This window comes from Larimichthys crocea, chromosome XII (assembly GCF_000972845.2).
Source record: "Larimichthys crocea isolate SSNF chromosome XII, L_crocea_2.0, whole genome shotgun sequence".
Lineage (NCBI taxonomy): Eukaryota > Metazoa > Chordata > Actinopteri > Sciaenidae > Larimichthys > Larimichthys crocea.
The window spans coordinates 26,573,789-26,593,197 of NC_040022.1; the positions used below are offsets into that span (position 1 = coordinate 26,573,789).

At 44.1% G+C, this 19,409-nt stretch overlaps 1 protein-coding gene across 3 annotated transcripts in view; it reads left to right on the forward strand.

Moving 5' to 3' along the window:
• usp43b (ubiquitin specific peptidase 43b) overlaps positions 1–19,409 on the forward strand; it is a 73,305-nt gene that overhangs the window by 7,963 nt on the left and 45,933 nt on the right. For all 3 annotated transcript variants that reach the window (XM_027285773.1, XM_027285775.1, XM_027285774.1), the window contains exon 2: positions 154–300. In XM_027285773.1, coding sequence (XP_027141574.1) covers positions 154–300 — 147 coding nt within the window. The remainder of the gene's footprint in view (positions 1–153; positions 301–19,409) is intronic.

Here is a 19,409-nt window from a genome sequence, read left to right on the forward strand (position 1 = left end):
GATTATCTGGATAGGATGAATATATTCATGGATTTCAGACGGTTTCTCTGTGAATCATAACTAAACATGAGCGCAGAGCTGTGATAATTGCGCATCTGCTAAAAAAAAAAAAGACACTTTCAGCAACCTGTGCTTTCCCTTTCCCTTCTCCAGGCTATCGTGTCCAAGTATGGATCACAGTTTCGTGGGAATTCCCAACACGATGCCTTGGAGTTCCTCCTGTGGTTGCTGGACCGCGTCCATGAAGACGTCAATCTGGCCTCCCACAACAACAACAACAAGCCCAAAGCTCTCGGAAAGGTAGGAATCAAGGGGGACTGTTGAGCTCCCTCGTAGTAACATCAGCATAATGCATGACTCATTATGATGAATACATTAATGCATTATATATCAGGAGCGCCTGTGGCTTCTTATATAGTGAAACCATGATTAGTTCATGTGATTATACCAACCCTAAAGAGATACATCACTTTCTCCTGCTGTTCTTCATGGCACCTGTCAGTGGGTGGGATATATTACATACAACAAGTCAACATTTTGTCCTCAAAGTTGGCGTTAGAAGCAAGAAAAAAGAGCAAGCGTCAGGATTTGAGCGACCTTGACAAGGGCGACTTGGTCAGAGCGTCTCCAGAGCTGCAGCTCTTGTGGTCTGCAGTGGTCAGTACCTCTCAGAAGGTGATCCAAGGAAGATGAAGCAGTGAACCGGCGGCCAGGTTGATGGGGCGGCCAGGGTTCGCTGATGCAAGTGGGGAGCGAAGGTTGGCCCTTGTGGTCCAATCCGACATAAGAGCTGCTGTAGCTCAAATTGATAAAATTCACCGGTAGAGCAACCGGGACCAAGACCCCCATGAACTCAGGCTGAGTCCTTGCTGCAGTGACCCAGGGTACGATAACGACCTGTGGCCCATTATTGCATGTCATTCCCCCTCTCTCTCTGTCTTCCCACTTTCCTTTCATTCTTCAGCTGCTACTTTCAAATAAAGGTTCAAAAAGCACCAAAAAACGCAGTTTGTTGGGGCTGCATAGCTGCAGACCATTCAGGACGCCCCATACTGACCCCTGTCCGCTGCCCGAAAGCGCCTTCAGAACTAGATTGGAGCCAGTGAAAAAGAAGGTGGCCTAGTTTTCTTCTACATCACGTGGGTGCTCTTGCTTACCTGGGGAACCCATGGCACCAGGATGCACTATGCTAAGAGGCCCCCACCTCGCGACTTACATGACCTAAAGGATTTGCTGCTAACGTCTTGGTGCCAGATACCACAGCACACCTTCAGAGGTCTAGAGGAGTCCGTGCCTCGATGGGTCAGGGCTGTTTTGACAGTTAAAGGGGCACCTACATAATATTAGGCAGGTGGTTGTGATGTTATGGGTGATATATCAGAGAATATTTACAAGGCCTAACGTCGTTTCCTCCAACAAATGTCTATTTTTGTGTTGTTCATTATCAATCGAGCAGGTCTAACATCACGTCCAGATGTTTTTTCTTTGATAATCCAACAGACTGCATCGTCGTATTTAACTCTCAGGAGGTTATCCAGGCCTCTAAATTTGTTCTGCAGTGCAGTTTTCATGCTGCAGAAACCAGTGTGGCAATCTAAGCTGTGCAATCTCGCTCTGTCTAATGCATTGCCCGTGGACAAGGGGAGTACAAGTGTGGCGATTTGGTGTTTGATTTTTTTTCTCAGCAGGTCGTCTTCTTGAGGTAGGCCTGATACTCACTGAATGGATCTTTTGAACTGCTCTGCTGTGAGCCTTTAAAGCAGAATGTTCATGTATTATTAAAGACGTGTTTTTAGTTTTGAAACAGACATCCCTCTCTCTTTTTTTTTTTGTAGCCTTATCAGGGTGATAACCAGTCATATAATTTATGAGAAGTGCTGTTCATGAGTCATTGCAAATAAATCTACTCAAACACAGTGTTCTTTTGTTTCCTGAGACGCTAACGGCAGTGATTTATGCTGTTGTTTCATCATTGAGGGATCAGGAGATATCAAGGTTGGGTAATATCTCTTTTTCTGTGAAACTGGCATGACTGACATGCAACCTTGCATTGAACACGTGCATCAATTAAAAGGAAGAAAAAGCTTCTTTTTATTGCAAGGTCATAGTGAAAGCTTTGGCCCGTCTGTGGAAGTTTCAGCTCCTGCTGATACTCAATCCTCCTATTAGCACCAGAGATTAAATGAGGCAGCGTGACAAGATAGTGATGGTGGACCACAGTTCACCTTCATCTTCCGTATAAATGAAAATCTAACTTGTTAGATCTAACTAAATGTTTCTATTGTTCATGTAAAATCCCTTCCGTGTCCTTGCCGGTTGCCCTTTTAATTCAGGATGAGAGTGAGCGATGAGGTGAGCTTTTAGGAGTCTGGACTGTGTCTTTGAGTGCACATGGCTCAGCAGAGGACATGACAGGAGGTTAGGACTGGAGAGCCGCTGATAAGGTCTGTCATGATGACTCTGCAGCACCTCGAGGGGTGGTGGGGGAAAAATGCACTTTGTTAACACCCAGGGAGCCGTGAGGTGTGGAGGACATAAACCTTTAAGAAATCCTTGTTGTGTTGGTGTTATAGCATTGTGATTTATTTCACTGAAGGAGCATGGGTTTTCTTTTCTAACTTTGCACACAATCCTGTCCCTGATTGGATGGAAGCCAACACGGTAAACATGTTTATTGTCAATGGACCAACAGACCAGTCGCCAATACAAACTGGAGTGAACACAAAAGTGGAGATAGCATCAGCCGCTGCCAACGAAGCTACAGTTGGGTAGCTCCAATTCGAAAAATACAAGCAACCATTTGTTCATCAGTGCAGGCAGGATGGTGGGATCAAACCACAGAGTTGTACTGGTAAAACTGGGCTGGGAGTCCTGTATCCATGGCGATTTGATAGTCTACTATGCAAGCAGTGGTGTCTTGGTTGCAGCATTTGTTGTTGCCTAGTCCAAATGCTACTTTTGGACCGCCGCCTGGAGTTGACAATTCACGTCCAAGTTCTGCTTGTGCACTGGAACAATCAAATTAACATACAAGGCCTGTCAGAGAGGTTCAAAATGCAACTGTTAGAATCAAAAACTTTGTTGCTGCTTTAGAGAGAAACAAACTAATTAATAACCGTGGGGAACAATGAATGTTAGAAAAGCTCTTCTAACAGTGTGGCTCCAAGGACAGATGATGTCAGTCTTTGGTCTAGACAGAAATATCTCAACTGTTAGAATGATTCTCATGAAACTTTGTACACGCATTCATGGTCCTCAGAGGATAGACCCCAAACCATGACTTGAGAGAACCTTTCACTTAGCTCCACCTTGCCATTTGTTTTAAGTGAAATGTTTCTACAGCTGTTGGTTGGATTGTCATGGAGCCCAGAGGATGAACCCTAATGACCTTTACTTTTAAAATTGGGACTAGGAGAAAGTCTTCACCTACCGAGTGAAATATCGACATCTAACAGATGGATTGGCGTCTAAATATGAATCCTGATGACTTTGGCTGATATTTCCTTGAAGGCCACCATGATTTTTTTGTTTTTTAATGGAGAGTCTCAACAACTATTGGATGAAATTAGTCTGAGGATTGTCTCGTATGACTATATATATGTGGCCTTTCTACTTTTTGCAGATGATGTTGTCCTTTTCACTCAAACTGTAACCTCTGATGTGCCTCTCTGTTTAGTTTCTGAAGTATATCATCATTTCAATTCTATGATTTATTGATGAAATGATGGCAGATTTGCTAAATCTGTCAAATTTTGTACGGACATTCATGGTCCTCAGAGGATAGACTCCGCTGACTTGAGAGATCCCCTAACGTTTTGCTTAGCTCCACCACGAAGCCTTTGTTTTGAGGGAAATATCTAGACAACTGTTGGCTGGATTGTCATGACCTTTGGTACATAGATACCCATGGATCCCAGAGGATGAACCCTAATGACTTTAATATCAACATTAGTACGAAGGATGAATCCAGATGAGTTTCCAAAAATATATCATCAATTCATCTTATGATATACTTTGCAAAGTTTGTTATCGTTGCATCAAAGTGTATTGTAGCTTTTTTTAATCAGTCAACAGTTGCCTGGAATAACCTGTAGGTCTTCAGCTGCTGCCAGTGCGGCTTTGTATAAAACATTAAACTGCAGTATTAGCCTCCTTCTACTGTCTACGATTAAGCCTTGTTAATCTTTGAGCCATTGTCTGAGGCTGTGAAAACCTGTGACATGTTTAATTAGGGATCATTTCAGAGGCGCTGTAATAGAATATTATTCTGCATATGAATAAATACCCGCTGCAATGAGAGAGCGAGTGTGAAGAGAGGAGCAGCACTGTGGCCTCTGTCCAGAGCAGACTCTGTCTCTGGTGACAGTTGTCTCTTATGTTTGTCCAGGCTTTGTGCCATCAGCCAGTGTGGGCTCTTCGCACACACCAAGGTTGTCATGGATTTCTGTTTTTATCAGTGTGGAAACATGCAGCCAGATAGGCCTCTCGGTATCAGGAACGGGAGGGAAATAATTCCAGTAATTCTGTCTCCCTGTGAATCATAGTCTACTCCTTGTTTCTTTCTCTGCCTCGTAGCTCTCACATACTGTACCTCTGTAAGAATATACACTAAAGCTGTGGTATGCAGTCTGCCATCACTACTCCACCCACAAAGGAGCTTTGTGAAGGGCAGCGAGGACCTCGCTGAGGGCAGGAGGAGGCCAGCTGCGAGAAAAGTGTCCACCATTCAGGATCATTTCTGGTCTGCGATGGTTTGTTTGCTTGTTTGTTTGTTGGTTCACCTCGGTGTTAATCTCCTCTGCTGCCACCCTGCCGGAGCCGCGGCGGTGCTGTTGGAGTCATCCAGGGTCACAGCGAGGCTGACGGGGAGGCGTCATCAGCCTCCCTCCCACCCGTTTACCAGTCCACGCACGTTCCCCACTCGCATCCTCCGCCGCTGCTAATTCAGGAGCCTGTGGGCCTGTGCTGATTGTCTTTAAGCATGTGTTGTTAGTTACCACTTAGTGCAGAAGAGCCAAAGAAAAAGTTAGAAAGAGGGACCTCCATCCGGAGTCTCAGTGGGCTGCAACCACAGACTGTCAGAGCGGTTGGAGCTGAAGTATTTAGTGTCTGTAATGGAGGGTGACAGCTCACAATCCTGCACGCACACAAGCAGACATACACTACACACAATCTAACATTTAGCGTTGACTCCCCGTGGCTTTGACTCATGTAGCGTACATTCTCTGTTGGTTTGTTGATCATTTATCACTTAGGAAACACAGTGCAAGTGTGAAGCTCTCTCCTCCTCTCTCTCTCTCTCTCTCTCTCCTCCTCTCTCTCTCTCGGCTCTATGAATGTGGCTCTTTGTAAGTCGCAGGAAGAAAGAGACACTTGTTGTGCAGCCCGAGTACAGAGAGAGAGAGAGAGACGAAGAGGTGAGACCGAGTTCTCTGGCGATGGGTGAGGGGAACGGTAAGCGGTAGTGACAGCCAGAGCGATGGGGAAACAGAGAGGAATTACTTCTTTGATTCTAGGTGACAAAAAATTGTGAGTGTGGATGTTTCACGTATACAAATGTGTCCAGTCATGCAAAGGAACAGGAGATGAACCAAATACTGAATTTATCATCATCAGAATAACGGGAAAAACATCTGCACGTGAGAGTTTCTGCCCGAGTGACTGGATGTAGAAGAAAGATATTGTACACATTGTAAACAAAATCATAAAACGAGTGGCCAGATGACTGATCGATCATAATTCAAATTAATATCAAAATATCCCTGAATTTACAGGTTACAGAGTAATTCACATAAAAAAAACAATAAGAATTTCTTTAAAAACATAAACAATATAAATAAATAAAATATAATGAGACACATTTAATTACAGATATTTACATTTTACAGAGATGTGGTTTCAGAAAGCAGAAAAAAACATATTAAATATTAAATAACTTAATTATATCGTATAATTATTGGCATGATATTATATAATAACTGTTTGGTTGTTAATTTACAGATAATGTCCGTAATTTTACAAATTTTTTATTAAAAAAACAAAACAAAACTGAAAACTACTGTAAAAGTTATTTTCTGTGAATTTCACGATTTCTCTTTATAGTGTACGTTCAGCCAGTGAATTTTCTTTATGGTTTATTAAATTTGTTAACAAACAATAGTCGGTTCACAGCAGTACTGTAATTGCTGCAAAATCCAAATAAATTAGAGATTTGAGACAAAAATTCAGCGTTCTGTCATCATCCAACGAATGCCCAGACAAAGTTAAACTTTTTTTGCACTGCTGAACTTCCAGTCTTTATTGGAGGACATAAATCAGATGAGAGAACACGCCGTGCCATCCTTCTTGTATCAACAAAAAGGGGCTGTAGTAGCTTTAAATAGCCGATATCTGATAAACACAAAATGGGTTGCACCAATCTCAGACTCAAACTGTAGAAAAGAAACAAACTTCAGCTGCTACACCCAAAGAAGGAAGCTCAGACAGCTCTCAGCTTTTGAAACCTCCACCTCCTCCTCCTCCTCCTACACATCAACAGCACCAACACTCCTCTGTGTTTATTCCTTTAGCTCTCCTTTTGCCTTCCTCTGCCTGCAGATTTGATTTGCACGATGTGGGCTGAAATTAGACATTACATGCAGACAGCGACCCAGACATTGTAGCAAGGTTCCATGTTTTCTTATTGCACTTATTCTCGCAGTACATGCCCATAAATGCACCTCTAAAAAAACCCACACAGCTGAGCAGTGGAGCTGCCTGTGTGTGGTCAGTGCTGCTCCTCTCTCCTGTCAGGGTTGGATGCGACTGGTTGTGTGTTTTCTGCTGTGTGTGTGTGTGTGTGTGTGTGTGTGTGTGTTTCCTCTCCGCTCTGCCTTTGATTCTGTCTGCCCTGTCAAGCTGAAATGGCTTCCTGCGGCTCAGAGCCACCCAGCTGGAAAAGCAGCTTGGAAGCTGGGAAGGGCCTCGAATATGACCACTCTGTGTTTGAGGTCCTCCGACACAGATCGAGGAGAGTTTGTGTTTAGATGTGACTAATATCATCTAAATATAGTCCCGCCTCTGTCAGTCACGCAGGTTGTATTCGCTCGCTTCCTAAATGAAGGAGCTGGTTTTGCTGGCCGGGGTTGCTCGCTGTGGCACAGACACAATTAAGCTGCAACTGTCTGACTGCTCCAGACAACAAAATGCATCACGGCTGGGTTTTTTTTTTTTTTTTTAAAGAACAGTTAAAGGACATTTCTATAAACGGCACTCACGCTCTGCAGGGAGCAAAAGCCCAGAAAACATTTTCTCATTAAGTTGTGGGGAGCTTTAAAATAAAAGGAAACAAAATTACCGTTTGCTTCTGTGGGATTTTAACTTCTCGGAGCGGGCTACGTGGGTCTAATTACTTAAAAAGTTATATATTCAGCAGTTCAACGTATAAATGTGCAGCACACAGAGCTCCCATAGATTTATCCTTGAACGTGCTTTGCCTGAGAAGAATCTTCATCCAGACTCTTTTTATTTTTAACGTAAATAAATTCCCTCACAGACAAATGATTCCCCAACCCATCTGGGTCTGAGTGGAGGCTTTCCAGAGAGAGTGTGTCAATTCAATTGGCTGACTGCGATGATTTAAACAGTTGTTGATAGAAATAATTTAAGCTGTGCCACGCCAAGTCCAATTTTAATGTGTTATCTTTAGTTAAATTGAATCTGCCTGCGAAGATGAATGGATTTAAAAAAAGCAATAATTACCTCGCTAACAAATGCCGGTTTATAGAAAACAAGGTTTCTATTTTTACAATATTATATATTTAAAGCAACATTTTCTCTCTTGTTGATGTCACGCTGACTTGTAATCCAATAAAGGTGAATGGTTTCTCTGTCATTCATTGTTTGTAACTTTGTGCTCCGGGTACGATCACCCACGAGAAGTACGTAACGCTTTACGGCACTAAGTCACACAGCACCAACTATTTCACTGATTCTGGTGAAACTGGATCATATTTTATGGAGAAAATGTTTTCTGGCTTTCCCTCCGGCTGCTCCGCCTCAACTCTCTGTGATTTACAGAGTTTCCTGATGGACAGTGAAGTAAACTGCTGCCAGCTGTAGCTGCTGTTAGCTCAGTTTGTTAGCCGAGGTGCCTGGGCTACGAGTTCAGAGCACCGGGGAAGTGTTAGTGTTTGTGCCACAGGAGGTTTGGACCACCGGGAAGAAGAAGAAGAGGAGGTTTATAGGTGAATACTGATTGGGAGTGGAGCCAGTGTCGTGCCAGAACAGGAGCCGAACAAGTGAGCAATATAACCAGGTCCTGCAGCCTCTATGGACATGATGGCAGAGGAAAAAGGACAGAAAAGGACGTCAACTGGGAGGTATGGGAGAATGTTGATGGGGAGTCGAGCCAGTGTCATGCCAGAACAGGAGCTATGGACATAATAACAGAGGATAAATGACAGAAGAGGACGTTGGCGGAGGAAGCTCAGAGAGTAAAAGGAGAGAGTGAGCGAGCAAGACAAGAGTAAATGTGGGACTGACTTTTAGTGGTTGGTGAGAGCTTGGTGAAATAAAAGGCTGAAAGACAGACGCCGAGCTGGGCTGACTGCTGTGATATTATCTGGCTGCTGTGTCTGCTGTTGTTGACCTTGCTTGATGTTTGGCAGTTGTCGACTCGCTAGTTTTATAATATAATCGTAACAAATACACGAGTACAGCTGTCCATATTTACCACAGTGGGATTATACTCTGAAACTGGGGGCTCTAAATCACAAAAATACCAGTTTCTACATGTTGTTTCTTTAATCCTGGATGTATTTATTGCTGTTTATGATGGCCATTAAAACTCTACCGAACTGGCAGGTAGCAGAGGCTCCTGTGTGTCTCTGCTGATTGATGTGTTTAGCCATTTTATCCTCATCTGTGGCACCACAGTCATCAGCGGCAGGCTCAGAAGCAGGGGGGGTAATAATAAACCTCATCAGCTCGGGAGGCCGACCCACCTTCATTTGAATTAATTTCTCCCTCAGCCTCTCCCGCTGCTCTCTTAAAGGTGGGATAAATCTTCTTAAGAGACAGCTCACAAAGTCATATTCACCAGTTAACATTTAAACAGTCTGTGTGTGTTGTGTCCTCTTTCTATTTTGAGACGAGGACGACAGTCGAGAGGCAGATAAACATCGGTGAGATGTGATTGGGCTCAAATGTTTGTCATATATCATTAATATGACATCCTCTTCTGTCGTTTCTCCTCTGTCATTATGTCCATAGAGGCTGCTGAGCCAGGTTACATTGCTCACTTGCCCAGCTCCTGTTCTGGCACGACACTGGCTCGACTCCCCAACAACATTCTCCCGTACCTCCCAGTTGACGTCCTTTTCTGTCCTTTTTCCTCTGCCATCATGTCCATAGAGGCTGTGGGACCTGGTTATATTGCCCACTTGTTCGGCTCCTGTTCTGGCACGACACTGGCTCCACTCCCAATCAGTATTCGCCTGTAGACCTCCTCTTCTTCTTCCTGGTGGTCCAAAACGCCTGTGGTACAAACACTAACACTCCCCCAGTGCTCTGGACTCGTAGTCCGGGCACCTCAGCTAACAAACTGAGCTAACATTAGCTAACAGCAGCTCAGGCTGCTGAGCCAGGTTACATTGCCCACTTGCCCAGCTCCTGTTCTGGCACGACACCAGCTCTGCTCCTTGTCAACATTCCCACGGCTATGAACCTCTTCTTCTTCCTGGTGGTCCAAAACGCCTGTGGTACAAACACTAACACTCCCCCAGTGCTCTGGACTCGTAGTCCGGGCACTTCAGCTAACAAACTGAGCTAACAGCAGCTACAGCTGGCAGCAGTTTACTTCACTGTCCATCAGTAAAAGTTGAGGCGGAGCATGCCGGAGGACATCAGAGGGAAAAAACAGAAAACATTTCCAACTCTCATGCCTGTACTGTAAATGAGAAGCTACGGCTAGCAACTGGTTAGCTTCGGCAACTGGTTGCCTGGCAACCTCACCATGTACATTCCAGCACATAACGTCCTTTAATACCACAATGTGATATTTTTACACCTGGCTTCTTATACAAATCAAACAACACTATAGAATGTGTTAATTAGTTTAACATTAGAGGTGTTGATTGCTCCTCGTGTTTCCAGTTGTTTAAGCTAAGTTACCTGCTGCATACTGAAGATAAATGAGTAATGTTGGGTCATTTTATCTGTCTCTGCAAGACAAGCCAACAAATAATTCTCAAGATGTGAATTAATAAGGTCAGGATTGGCCCTCATGTGACAAACACATGGACAAAAGACATTCCTGAACGAGGTGCCAGTCCACTAAACAGAAGACCGACAGTCACTCAAACGCAAATTCATGCCTGTGACCAATATAGGAGTCTCCAATCCAATGGAAACTCAGACAGCAGGTAATTAAGTCTGAGTCGTTGAAGTTAACACAGTCAAACTCAGCATGACCTCTGTGACTCAGTCTGAGTTCAGATTAGCAAAGAGCTTTTGGTTAAGTTGATGTCATATTCAGTTGTCACTCCCAGCACTGGACTCCTACTTAAAATGTGACTCATATATATGCAACTTAAAACATGTGTTCTGCTAGTTAGATTTCTTTTTAACCACACGTTCACCTGGACGTTTTGTTTTTTACATACATACCTTGAAACGGTGAGACCAGGTCAGTTACGTCAGCGTCCAACAATATTTTTGTCAGGTTCGTGAGTCGATATTTTAAAGTTATCCACACGTACACAGGACTCAAATACAGAGAATAACAGAACAAAACACTCATATCATGAACCTACAAGAACAAATACCCAAAAGCAAACAATAAAACGCCTCCACAGATTTTTATTTTATACTTCAGTCCTGAGACCTGAGTGTAGTCAAGGACTTTCTGTGAAGAGAGTTTGGGTAGAAACGCTGCTGCAGTAAGAAATACTCCCAAGGAACTCAGAGGGATGAATTTTCCAGAGGTTTTAGAAGCCGACTATCACAACAAACGAAGTAGACAGTTGCCAAACGGCTCAAATAGGTTGATCTCACTGCACTGATCTTGGACTTCAGCATCTCTTCCATTGGGAAAAAAAAAGTGAATGAATTACTTACAACCTAAGTTTGTGTGTTTCTGGAGGGCGCTATAGAACTCAGACTCTATAGTACTTTCCACTGTGCTCATATGTAACAGTCTTTGACTTGATTAACTTTATTTTAAAATGCCACTGATCTTGTTCCTATTTGTCCCTGTGCAGCAGCAATGCCACATCGTACAGACAGAGAGTGTCTTCAAAACTTTACATCGATGTTGTTGACTGACCATGCGATACTAGGATACTACGTCCATGTTTTATGCAGTCTGTTCTACTGACACCCATACACTGCCTCTACATTCATGTGTGTATTGCATCTTACATTAATTTCTGACAACTTGCACAACAAACTTTACCCAAACAGACGCAGGATAAGACGTGCAAACACAGTTAAAAGCAAAGTATATCTCTCGTTCTGTCGTGCACCGCTCTGTCAGTCGCGTTGACAGTGAATCGAGACATTTTAGGCCACAGGAATAGAGCCTCCCTCCTGACCAGCTTCTCATCTCGGCTTCCTCGTGTCTTTGTTCCTGTCACCATGTCTGTCTGATCCATCACATTTTTTTCCCCCTCCCTCTCTTCTGTCTCATTTCATTTCTCTCGTTGAAAGCTCTTTCATTTCCATCTGCCGATGATGAAATTCATTTTGAGGTCTGTTCTCTCTTGTCATTAGGGTTCTTTCTCTCAGGCTGGCAGAGGATAGCATACACTTTGCCTCCACAATGGCTTTATCCTCGTCACATATCTCACCTTCAGACAGTGGGATTCAATGAACAACCTTTGTGTGAACAGGATACCACAGCTACCAGTATAGATATAGAACCATCAAGACGTCATACCTTCAGCAGACACTTTAGCGGCATCGATTGAAAATAGATTTTTGTGACAGGTTTGAAGTACATACAAGAAGAAGCTGTACTTCAGGTGGTAGAGCTTCATAGTGTTGGTGGTTTGACTCTTGCTTACCACGTGTTGTGTCTTTGAGCAAGACATATAATTCATTGGAAATGTATGTTGCTTATTCTTTGGGACATATTTGCCTTTATTTGACAGATAAGAGGCGGAAACATGGAGAGAGAGAGAGGCTAATGACCTGATGACGGAGCTAGATGATTCATCCTGCAGTAGATGGCAATTCAACCAATAGAAACTCAAGGGAGTCAGTGGGATTCTTGGTCTGGGAGCCATAAATGCACAGAACGTCGTCCTATAGTTGCTGTCCCAAGCGAAGGAGGTCAAGTATCTCTGGGTCTTGTTCATGAGTGATGGAAAAATGGAGCGTGAGATGGTGGGCTGGTGCAGCGTCGGCAGTATTGCGGACACTGTACCAGACCAAGCTCTTGATTTTCCAATCCATCTCTGGTCATAAGCTTTGAGTTGTGACCAAAAGAATTGGTCTTAGAGATAAGGTAAGGAGCTTGGACATTTGAGAAGGAGCTCGAAGTAGAGATGTCGCTCCTTTACATCAAAAGGAGCCAGCTGAGGTGGTTCAGGCATCCAATCGGGATGTCCCCTGGGAGCCTTCCTTTGGAGGTTTACTGGGCACATCCAACTGATAGGAGACCCTGAGGCAGATCCAGAACCTGCCGGAGGGGACTACGTAGCCCATCTGGCTTGGGATCCCCTTGGGGTCCCTGCAATCTGTTGCTGGATCGGCCTATTAAACCTACCGCCTCCATGAATGGACCCTGTATAAGCGCTAGATTGATAGACATCCCATCATTGTCGAGACAGAATTTCATGGTCATCCATCCAGATGTTGATAGACTGAAGTGGTTGACTGACACTTACCCATCTGTGGAGCAATGCTACCCAGGAGATTATAGATTTCAGAGGTACAATTATAGTCCTGGTTTCAAGGTTTCTCGATTAATACTGCTTTCATTGGTGAAACTATTGTTAAATCTGGTGAAACTATTGTTATACACTTTATATATAGTGTATCTCTCCTAATGTATGACCTCGCTGGTAGCTGGACTAAAGACTAAAGGTGTACCGACCTACTTCGGGGCCCGTCCGTCCTGTCAGTCAAAACTAGAGCAGGCTGGACCTATCATGCTTTGTTCACACAGCAGTCATTGTGTTACCACCCTGAGGTCAGCTCGAGTCCATGCACAGTTTGTCTGGGGACATTGCATGTCCGTACAAATTCACCCCTCCCAGAGCGACCGGCCATGGGAAATAAAGGGCCGAAGGGTCAGAGAGAAAAGCTTCCATCGTCCGTATCATTGGGACTATTTATAGAGAGGTACGCACAGGACAGGAGGCAGTGTTGAAGGAGACTGTCCATTATTTATCAACGTTCTGTATGTCAGCTGTGTGGACTACTTTTAAGTTACTCAATAACACTCTGTTTTCTCTCGCTCTATCTCCATCTGTCTATGTATTGATTGATACACGTACTTATGCAGTGCCCCACATCTCTGTCTTTCCTCCCTCTCGGTTACGATCACCACAGGGATTTAGGTGCTTGTTGTCAATCACTCCTTTACTATAGTGCTTTCTCCAGCACATGTCCATCCCTGTGTGTTTCCATGGCTTGTTTAAATTATTCACATAAGGGCCATTACTGGGAACACTCGCTCCCCCCATCACCCTCCATCCTTTACGATCTATCTCCCTCCACCGTCCCTGAAAACCCATCAGGATGAGACAGGTGGTCTGTGAGGATCGGGGTGGGCTACATTTCCTGGATTTTCACCACAGTGAAGCGAGAGTGCCTGAGTTGCTTTACAGTGGATCTACTCGCAGAGATGAATCACTCCTGCAACATTTTCTGGGGTGAATTATTGAAAGCCTCCCCGCTGGGACAGAGCGCAACGTTAATCTGTGCGATTTCAGGCTTTCATTCCCCGAAGCGAAGATGACCAGTCTTGGATTTAACCGAGACTTGGTAGTGAGCTGCTCATCAGTTGTTTGCAACCTCGCAGCAGAAGTGGATAATGAGTAAAATGCAGAGCTGTTTCCATGGCGGCCAAATCTCTTTTTAATAACATCGATTTCACTCTGAGCAAAACAAAAAGCCAAAAGTGATAAAAACAAAACAAACAGAAACCCTCAGCTTCAGAGTGAAATACGTGTAATTGTTGTGATTACATCACCTATGAAACTAGTGAGTCGACAGTCAAAGTACAACAACAGCAGACGTAGCAGCAGCTAATATTACTACAATGTCCTCTTCAGTCTCTTCTCCTTTGTCATTACGTCCGTAGAGGCTGCTGAGCCAGGTTACATTGCTCGCGTGCCCAGCTCCTGTTCTGGCACGACACCAGCTACACTCCCCATCCCCAGGCTGAAACAATCTTCTTCCCGGTGGTTTAAAACGCCTGTTGTACAAACACTTAACTCTCCCCCGGAGCTCTGAGCTCACAGTCCGGGCAGCCCGGCTATCAGATTGAGCTAACATGAGCTAACAGCAGCTACAGCCGGCAGCAGTTTACTTCACTGTCCATCAGGAAACTCTGTAAATCACAGAGAGTTGAGGCGGAGCAGTCGGAGGACATCAGAGGGAAAACCAAAAAACATTTTCTCCATAAAATATGATCCAGTTTCACCAGAATCAGTGAAATAGTTGGTGCTGTGTGACTTAAAGCGGTACGTACTTCTCGTGGGTGATCGTACCCGGAGCACAAAGTTACAAAATGTTGCTTTAATTCTGATATTTTCTGGGTAAAACAAGAATCTTTTGTTCCTTTTTGTCTGTCGGGATGAATAACTATCTAAAAAACACGATTGTCAAAAACAGCATTCCCATTAAAATCCTCTCATATCAGCTGTTGTTTAGAGAAAGCGACACTCGGGAGGCAGCTGTCTGATCTTCAGCATCCAGCTGCACAACAATGTGCTTATCGAGTGTAGCTCTCCTCATCACTCTGGGCATCTCTCTCTTCCTCTGTACGTCAGCTTAAATAATCACCGTCTCTGAACTCTGGCCTCCCGCTGACAGTGCTGAGGCAGCAGCCAGGCTCCGGCCCACCGCTCAGTTGCGTGCCCGTATCTTTGTCATTTATCTAAATCCCACAAATCAATTACAGTATGCCAAGGTGCCAGGGTGAGGGATTTGAGTTTTAATTTTCTCCTTGCTCCTCGGGCACTGGCACGCAGTCCTCTCCCGACATTGAGGCTTACGGATTAAGCCGAGGTAGACAATTCTCTGGCTTTACATATCGCTGATATTAGCAGCTGCACATTTTTTGTGTTCATATTTCTCCATCTTACCTTTCCAGATACGAGTTGTTATTTCATTTAAGGGTATTTTTCTCCGGTCTTGAGTTACAACTTGCCACTTTTCCAACCTCATTATAAAAGTTTGTTTGTAATTTGTGCTGTTGAACGCCCCCTCTAATGCCTGCAGCATTAAATATATTGTCTTTCACACGAGTCTGCAGTCATTTAGGGTCGTTAGCTTAATGTGGACGCACCTGTTGGTGCTGCAGTCAAACTGGATCTCCCTCCTCGTTCATTTACTTCTGGAACGAGGCGAAGCGCCTTCGTTTCTGACCTTTTTCCCGGCAGACATTTTGACTTATGGTGGCAGGAAAAAGCACAGGTGCAGCTACAAACATTAACGATGGCTCTGTTGTCTCAAGTGACCCAAAGAAGTCTCTCCAGTGAACCACCGTGCAACAACATGAGCAGAACCGCAGAAGAGGACGACCCATGAATATTTAGATCATGTCTCAAACAAAGATCAATACAGCACTCACAGCAGTATTTCCAGCAAATCTCTTGTCTGTGTCTACATATATCTTTCATCCGTGATGTTGTTTTGGTTGTTTGGTCTGTCCTTCATGCAGCTTCAGCGTTTTAAACAAAGCCAGACTTTGTTAACTTGCTCAGATTTGGTCATTTTTCCTTTGTTTGTTTGTTTGTTCATGTGTTTCTACCATGAATAAATAAGTTTGCACAGGGTGTTTTATTGTGAAATCGACCAGATTCTCTACACGGTTTCTGTGTCTGACTTCCAGATAGACATGGCTGCTTAAAAGAAATGTAACAGCTGCTACTGGGTGACCCGACTGGGGTCACAAACATCGTCTTGAATGGACGTGATCAGCTCCAGTGACCACGGTGCCACCAAGAATGCATCGCAGCCATGCCCGGTGGGATGAAAGCATACAAAAGTACACATAGTTATATGTATGTATGTATGCTGCCATGTGGGAGGTGAAGGACAAGACGTCTAATACCACAAATCCACAATTTCCTGTCCGGCTTTTCTTTTTCAGATGCAAAGATTTCAGGTTCTGTAGCAGCATAATGACCCTTTCAGACACAATGCCATTTACGGTGTGCTCGGTGAACTCTGTGGTCAAAGTTCAACCTGGTCAACCTAGACTTGTCTCTTCATTGGTTAACGCAGCCAATGGAACAACAATCAAACAACTAACCGGCATTTTGGCTAAACAAACTTCTCTGTGTCTCGGCTGGCGGCATCAGAGGAAAGCCTTGTTTAGGCGTCTCAATAGGGATGTGACATCGAGTGAAACATATAAATACCAGAACTTTTAACATTTAAATAATTCGTCCCCTCTTTATGAGCATTGGCTTTCCACTCTGGCTTTAAAGTGTGGCTGTTTTGGTAGAGCTATAATTTTGCAGTCTAGGTAGACCAAATATTAACCTCGCCAACAAACTACCTCAAAGTAACTGATGCAAACCAAAGCAACAACACGTTCACTTCCCAAAACGGTTGGTCAATAGTTCCAAAACTGGACTGCCAAAAACAACAAACCAATCTGCAGTTCCACTCCTCCAAGATAAACCAAAACCACCACGTAGAAACACAGGCGGCTTATTTACTCTGAAACTTCAAATATTTCTCTGCCGGAAGAGTCCACCGCTTATCAGAAACCGGCTCAAAGGTATGCGATAATGAGGAGCGGACGAGCCGAGTTAAAGTGCCATTAAATATGTTTTATTTGAAAGGTAACCTTTCAATTCAAAGGCCGTTCAGAAATATTTAAACACTAACAGTATTGATGTTACAGGAAACGGTGCTGGTGTGTAAACGTCTCCTCGTAGTCGCCACCGGTCAGGCATGTCTCTAAAAATAGCTTCTCTTGCCTGTTTTTAGTTGCATTTTTTTTTATCTGCTTGAAGTTGCCATATTTTTTCTGACAACCAATTTCAAAGATAGCATCTCAATTTCAGCCCTGCTGCATGACACCTCTCTCGAGAGAGGGACCCCCGTTCTGTCGGGGGGTCGCTTAAAAACCTGTAAAACAATTTCTCAGAGCAGCATCAGCTCGCTCCGTGGGATTCGCTATCACTGCCTGTGATCTTTTTAGATGGCCGAGACCTTTATCGAGGCCGCGTGTCAGCGTGGGCCGCGTAACCCGTCCCACTTTTCTCTCGCCGAGCTTAAACGTTCCACGTCTTCGGCAGCAGCTACTGTTAACACACACAGCTGACGCCTTGCAGTCTTTTCACAGGGCAGAGCCGGGGCACGGATTCGTGAGAAGTGATAAGGCCGACTTTGTCTGCACTCTGTGGCCTCAGTGTTGCTTTATCTCTCCATGAAGATAGCACTGGAATCCATTACCAAGTATGTGGAGGAGGAGGAGGAGGGGTGAAAGAAATACAGGACCTGATGTCAGAGCATTTGATTAGAAAAGAAACAGTCCGACAGGGTTGAACTCTCACTTGATTTCTAACATATTTTGCATTTTTTCAGGATCAAGCTCCCCCGTGTCTTGCAGGACAATATGACTAAGCCATCCTTGCACAGAGGAAAGAGCGGGAGGGGAGAGGGGAGGGTAGACGTTTGTCATTGTACGTGCCTGTTGAAGCACAGTGCAGCAGCAAGGTCAGGTTTCAGTCTCGCGCTCGGTCTTTGCAAAGCTCAAATGCTCTTCGAAAGAAAAGACTTGAAATGGTGGTGAACTGCTCTCCGGTCTCTGTCTCAGACACTCACACACTTCCTTCTCCTCCTTTTTTTTTAAGAAATCCTAAACCTCCTTTCAGCTCCGTTTGTGAGCGGAGGTCATGGTCGAGCTGCCAGCCTGGGAACAGTGGCAGCCAGTATGAGACCAGGAGCGTAAACACAGAGAGAGAACGTGTGTCAACAGTGACGGAGACAGGAAAGTGCATTTCCGTTGGTCCGGCCTGAAGCTGAAGCACATCTGAAACGATACGATGAGTTAATGCATTCTCAAGTACCTGACTTTCACTCCGGCTATTGTGGGACTGAGAGCGTGCGAGCAGAGAAATGCTAACAAGGTGCCACATGATGCCCTTTTAAGCAGAACCACTTGGTGACTGAAGGAGAGTTGATTCTGTCTACAGCAAGACTGCTTATTATTATAACTCTTAAAAAAGATAAATGAAATGGACTTTTTGGAAAATATATATCGTCAAGAGCGAGAGTTAGTTTCAGAGTATAATCCCACTGTGGTAAATAAGTTCAGCTGTACTCGAGTATTTGTTCTGGTTACATTACTTATGATCGAAAACTAGCGAGTCGACACAGCCAAACATCAACAAGGTCACCAACAACCCGGTTACATTGCTCAGCTCCTGTTCTAGCACAACACTGGCTCCCCATCAGCATTTCCCAACACCTCCTCCTCCTCTTCCCTGTGGTCTAAAAAAGCCTGTTGGTACAAACACTTAAACAACCCCCCCAGGTGCTCTGAGCTCACAGTCCCAGCAGCCTGGCTAACAAACTGAGCTAAAATTAGCTAACAGCAGCTCACATTAGTTAACTATAGCTCGCATACGCTAAAATTCGCCATCAGCAGTTGAGAAACCGAGCTAACATTAGCAACAACAGCTAACAAACTTAGATAACATGAGCTAACAGCAGCTGACATTAGTTAACTATAGCTCACATACGTTAATAGTAGCTAATAGCAGCTAAGAAACAACTGAGCTTACATGAGCTAACAGCTAACTTTAGCTCACATAAGCTAATATTAGCTAGCAGCAGTTAAGAAACTGAGGTAACATTAACGACAACAGCTAACAAACTTAGATAACATGAGCTAACAGCATCTAAAATTAATTAACTATAGCTCACATACGTTAATATTAGCTAGCGGCAGCTAAGAAACTGAGCTAACATGAGCTAACAGCTAACTTTAGCTCATATTAGCTAATATTAGCTAGCAGCAGTTAAGAAACTGAGGTAACGTTAATGACAACAGCTAACAAACTAAGATAACATGAGCTAACAGCAACTGACATTAGTTAACAGCATCTAACATTAGCTAACTTTAACTCACATAAGCTAATATTCGCTAATAGAAGCTAACAAACTTAGATAGCATGAGCTAACAGCAGCTGACATTAGTTAACTACAGCTCGCATACGCTAATAACAGCTAGCGGC